The 6048-nt window shown below is 46.5% G+C and overlaps 1 protein-coding gene across 1 annotated transcript in view; it reads left to right on the forward strand.

Annotated features, from left to right (window-relative positions):
* PKP1 (plakophilin 1) overlaps positions 1-5838 on the forward strand; it is a 45158-nt gene extending 39320 nt beyond the window's left edge. The window contains exons 13-14 of the mRNA XM_065854624.2: positions 1347-1447; positions 2476-5838. Coding sequence (XP_065710696.1) covers positions 1347-1418 — 72 coding nt within the window. The 3' untranslated portion in view covers positions 1419-1447; positions 2476-5838. The remainder of the gene's footprint in view (positions 1-1346; positions 1448-2475) is intronic.
* The last annotated feature ends 210 nt before the right edge of the window (positions 5839-6048 follow it).

Genomic DNA, 6048 nt, shown 5'->3' on the forward strand with positions numbered 1-6048 from the left:
CGTTTTTTGAATGTGAGGTCATCCGCATTGCGGCTTTTCCTCAAGACAATGAACCCATTCTCTTTGTTTGGCTCCTTGTATGACCAAGAACGTGTCTCTGACTTTCTCCCGCTGGCTCCTTGCTGGGCGTCGGGGCCCCAGCAGCTCATCTCACTGGCTGAAGTCAGTGAGTTTGCAAGGGCTGTGATTCAGCAGCGAGTACGGGCAGCGGCTGGGAGGAGCCCGGGGCGCTGGGAGGACCACGATGCTCTCAGCACCCTCCTAAATCTGAGCCAGAGACAGTGAGTCGCAACCAGAGCTATGGGATTGATCTTAGGGACTAAGTGGATCACAGCATGTCCGTCGGGCAGTTTGCACCCTGGGGATGATGCCGTGATGCTCTTGGGTCACAGCTGCTGTGCTGCAGCACTGCTCTGTGCTGGGAATGGACCGGGATGTTTCAAACTAGCTTGGGAGATCCCTTCGCTGCAGTCCGTTGTGTAGGATCAGCGTGTCCCAACAGATCTCTGGCAAGGCTCCTCTCCTCCCTCCCCACACTTTATTCTGTGTCCATAACCCTACCCTGTGGTTACAACACCCCTACAGTCAGAGTAATCTTTTAAACCAAGAAGAGGAGGATTTAGGATTTGTTTTGCTCTCTGCAACAGAAACTGCAAAAATGCCAAGCCAGGCGGGGCCCCGAGCCAGCTCCCAGCTCCCCATGGCTCCCTTTGAACCAACTGGGTTTTCCCAACTCCGCAGCAGCAGCACCTGCAGAGAGTAAAGGGCCAGATTAAAGAGAAGGAGCACCATCCACAAAGAGCACTACCCCAGGGGCAGGAAGGTAGAGAAGGACCTAAATATAATTCTCATATTTACAGTTAGGGACTTTCTCCGTAGGATCCCGTGTAGCTTGCGCCAAGCTCTGCTCAGGAGCCTGTGCCAACTCATTTTGGTGTGACTGAGTCACTCCTGTGTTCACGCAGATGTTCATTACATAGGCACACATCAGACGAGCAGGATGGGAGTCTGTGAGGATCTATGCATCATGCATACCTCTTTGCCACTTTTCCAGGGTGAGGAATAAGATTAAATAATACTCAGTGAAGTAAAGGTGTCCTCGGGTAAGGCTGGAGAAGTCCAGTACTTGGTGGATAGAAGGCAACACAAAGAAGATTGAATCCATTAGTAAGGTTCACATATCTAAGGCACACAAAGGGAGGATGGAGGATGCTGTTGGAGAACACAAAGCACACTTTTTAGGTGGAGAACAGTGGGGCGGGAGGCTCTGTCGCGCAACAGCAGGCAGCTATCCGTTTTGAAACCAATATCCACTCACTGCACTCTATATACATCTGCCTTTGCAGCAAGGATTTGATAAGAACATGATGGGATCTTTAGCTGGAACAACCTTCAGGACCCTCTCCTCCAGATTTTAGGAGCCTCTCCAGGGACGTTCAGGCTGCAGGTGAGAACGGGCCCCCCGTGGTGGGGAGCAGGTGGGATGGGGACAAAGGGGCAATGCCTGAGCCCCATGAGCTCTTTGCTGGTTTTAATCTCCCTCCCCTAAAGTGGGCTTGTGAGATTTTCGTCACCAATCTTATCAGCCCAAACTGCAAAGCATTTACTTTGGTGCAAAGTCGCGCAGTTCCTGGGTTTCGTGCAGATGTTGCCCGCAGGACACAGCTGTGCATTTCGGACACGCCCAGCGCGGGTGACACGGGACAGGCCAAGCTGCTGGACTTGGCTGCACCTCACATGTCTTCCTTAATTACTTTGCAAGTGATAACTGATTAATTGCATTTTGTCAAATCCTCTCAGGTGGGGCTTTTCACAGGAATCTCTCTGAGAGTACTTTCTTTCCTGAATTTGGAGTAATTTTATCCAGATAGTGTCCATAACATGCAATTCATTCCAGCACATCCTATGGCATCAACCATCACCCTTAGGGATGTTTTGAGCACTTGATAATCTACCTGTAAACCTCACGTCAAAATATGGAACTACATGCTGACATTTGAGAAATACCAATAGATTAATCATAGGTAGAATATTCAGGGCATCATTATGAAATTAGGATTGAATCTGTAACACACTTTTGATTCATAATTCCCACCGAATGGCAAAACTCTAAGCAGTTTTGCGCTTTTCAAATATCAGATATCTCTGTGATGGGGACGGAGATTATCCAGGATGAATTATTTGCTCCCTCCCCCAACGTGTTCTTTGTGATCAAGTTGAGCACAGCCCTAATGTCAGACAAAATGGTGCAAAAGCCCATTTCTTTCTTCTGCTCAAATAGAGATTTCACATCTTGCTCTGCTGGGATGTTCCACTGGGACTCTGAGAGAGTGGGGGAAAAGCTATGGGCAGTGCGGAAACTGGGTACAGGACAAGAGAAAAGATTGAAAGTTGGTTTTGAGAGTAATGGAAAGGTTTCTTGAATGCTTTAATTGTCTGGGTCTTTTGGTTTGTCTCTGTTTTTCTCCATTTCAGAATCTGGAATTGGTTCACGTCCAGGAAGACAACTCTTTCCCAATTACTTAGGATTTTAAAGACGTAGAGTGTTTCTGAGTTTAACTCAACTGTAAAGCGAAATGACATATGGATTTCATGTGGATGACACTGCTATTTTTAAGCATTTTCTTCTTTTTAGCGGGGAGAAGGGACTTTTATTGAGGTTATACTTTCTTGATGTCAATATTTGTTGGTTTTGCAAAGAGTGTGTCTGTGTAACTATGTATGTGCCACTGTGTATGTGTGCGTGCAGGCAACATATACACGCACACGTGGTAAGTAGGATCTTCCTACAGGCTTAGTCCCCTGTCTTCACCGAAAGCCGACGCGAGTTGTGCGGTTTAACCCCCTTGCAAAGTTTTGTCCAGTTCCACCTTATTCACGCACCAAATACCCCCACACCAAAAACCTGGTTTTACCCACAAGTATACAAAATTGCCCATTTTAGGTTGAGCTCCCCCCCTGCATATGGCCGTTATAAACAGATGCACACAACAATACTCTTCTTTACAAAAGCTGGTTATTCCTAACGTTTATCAACATGGGCTTCTTTTCTGCTTATGAATCTCTCTCCAATGAGCACTTACAGTTATTAGTATTTTCTTTCCTGCCACTTCTTTATCTCAAGAAGCAAAATGACACCTGCAAATTCTCTCCCGGGTTTCAGTAACCCTTATCTGAAGCTGTATGTGAGGGGACAATCACAACACATCTGCAGAGCATGAATATCCCCGGGTCCCAGTCATTCTGAACGCCAGAACGACTCGATCTCCTGACTGTACCTGGACAAATGTGGCACTTGAGAAGCTGGAGACAGGCAAAGTGGGTTCTGCTTTCTTTCATTTTTGCCATGGGATCACCGACTGCCACACAGGACTGGAAAAAAAGTGAGGGATGTGGGCTTTTTAATCACGCTTTGTTTATATTGATCAATGTCAAGAAATAGTATTGATATGCAAAGGAATGGAAGCACTTGTGTGAAGTCGGGTCTGGGAGTATTTCATTTCTCAGTGGTTTCAATGACAGGATGCTAAGGGGACTGCTGGGCTCATTTTAGGGCAACTCACTCCTTATGACAATAACTGTGTGATGAACGAGGCTGATCTCCTCTGTCTAAAAGAAAAACATCCTCTAACCACAACCCAGATCCACAGGGAAAGGCCTGGCTGAGGATCCATTTGCTGCCTGTCCCATATACATGGTTATTGCTTCGTCAAGCTGTGCAGGGGCACAGGACCCTGTTGTGCGAATATCAGGAGGTGCTTGGTAAGGACAAATCATGGAGCTGAGTCTAGAAAGGGAAAAACAATCTCATTCTTTTTGTGAGTGTGAGTCTGCTCAGTTGATGGAAATCACCGGGTCCCCACTCACATCGCGGGGCTGGGGTGATTTGTGCCTCCTAAAAAGCCACCCATGAAGTTCAGATTTGCTCTGGCACAGCTCTAGAGCTAAGAAACGCTCATTCATCCCCCGTTTCGACCGCGTGTCCGCAGAGGGAGCCCATTCCCCAGCTGGTTTTAATCCTGGACTACAAAGGGTGGCTTAATCTCAAGCACTTAAACAAGCAACTATCTGCTCGCTTTCACCCACGTTCAAGTCGAGAGCTTTCCATGCAGAGCTCCCAGCCAAATGAGAGAGGGAAAAAACATCATAATAATAATAAAAAAGCACCTTTGAAGTGGAGAGTAGAACCAGGAGGAGCCGGTAGGACGGTTTCAGGAGGGTTTGAGGAGCAGCGCGGGAGCCGCGGCCCGCGGGCACGTCCTGGCCGTGCCTGCCAGCCCTCACCTGGCTGGATGCACATTCTCACATGCGCCGTTCCAAATATTTTCGGCCGGACCCAGGACTACGGATGTGCCCAATGGCTGCAGTATCCACAGAAAGGATCGTTGGTGCAGTTTTGGTGCGAAAAGTGTGTCGCGTGCAGTTCTGCGTTCGGATTTGTTCCTGGGATTGCGTGTTTGACAGATCCTGGGAGCTCATGTTTTTTCTCTGTAAAACTAATTGGGGAAACCTGACTACAAAATGTAATGATGGAATATTTAGGAAATTCATTCTAATTGGCTGTTATTTAGGCTTTATTTGAAAACACTTCTGCTGCGTTCACCAGTAATGTGATTTACTGGATGACTATACAAGGCACAAAGACCTGTAGCTATGTGATCATCGTCTCCCAATTAAATTTACAAGCACTGGAGATTTCATTAGTAAGTATTAGACTCAAAGAGACAGATGCTTTTTTCACACAAATTTTATGAAGTGCAGCGAAATTGTTTTTCCAAAGGTAATAAAATGATAGAAATAAAATGTCTCCATCCTCAGAGATCTTCAAAGCATGAGTGGGCACAGCCCTGAGCGATCTCTGCCTTTGACGTTATCCCTGCTTTGAGCTGGTTCTTTCCAGTCTGATTTATTTGTATCATGCTGTATGTTATTGCTTTCATACCTCTCCATAGCGCTAACTCAAGAGAGCAGTGGGGATTGGGACCGCTCTGCCATCCCAGGGCTGACCTGCTGCTCTTTCTTCCCCAGGAAATCCTCTGATGCTCAGCTCTGTTTTCCTCTCAGTCTCTCTTTTAAAATCTGGATTCCAGACTCTACCCGAGTCAGTGAATTAGTGCCCAGTTGTGAGAAGGGAAAGGAAAACCCGACTTATCAGAGTAACTGGTGTTGCTCATGACCAGCAATTTCGTGAGCTCAATGAGGTTCCCTCCATCGTAAATGATGCTGTTTTCACCTCCCATACTTTTTTTTCCACATTCTAGGGAGGTGTTGCTTCTTAAATGCCTGGTTTTAACTGTGACATCCTCTTCGATGAGCTGTTTCTTGCTTCTTTAAGAGCCAAGGTGGGGCACACCCCGATGATACAGGCAAGGGCAGGTCTACAGAATGTAGTTGATACCCTGGGTAGTAGTGATGGAGAATTACTGAGGAGGGAAGGACCACAGCCAGCAGCACCGTTTGCTCTGCCGGCAGCAGAAATAACAGCAGTTGGGGCCTGATTTGTGCGCAGGACACACAAATATGTAAATAAATACCATACTGGTTTGTCCTGGGTTTAGCAGAGCTTTTCGGTCTATTTTCTCACCAATGCTTCGTTTGTTTTGTGTATGTACAATCCAACCCCCCCCAGCATTTCAGAAGCCTCATGGACGAGTAGAAGGCAGTAGGCAGTTTGATTCCTCTCTGAGCACACACCAGGTCGAGACCAACATAGCCTACCAGTCCATAGCTATACAGTGTATTCTGTAAGATATAGGTATGTGAGAATAATATATCAGAGTTTTGTTTTGGCTGTACTGTATGGATTTGCTTCATTGGAAAAGCTGAAATCAATAAAAATTGCTGGAATTTCTTCAAGCTTCCTGGTTTGGATGGTTTTATTTTGCTCGTCTCGCCACAGCGTTAGGAAAGTGTTTGAAAGGTTTGTTAATCAAGCTTTTGCTGATCCAGATGTTGATGTTATGTAAGATTTGAGGCCAGACCTTCCGTGCTAATCAGGACCAAATTTAAGGCCGCATCTGCTTTGGGGATTTCCCAACCTGCTCCATG

This window comes from Patagioenas fasciata, chromosome 21 (genome assembly GCF_037038585.1).
Source record: "Patagioenas fasciata isolate bPatFas1 chromosome 21, bPatFas1.hap1, whole genome shotgun sequence".
NCBI classification, from domain to species: Eukaryota; Metazoa; Chordata; class Aves; order Columbiformes; family Columbidae; genus Patagioenas; species Patagioenas fasciata.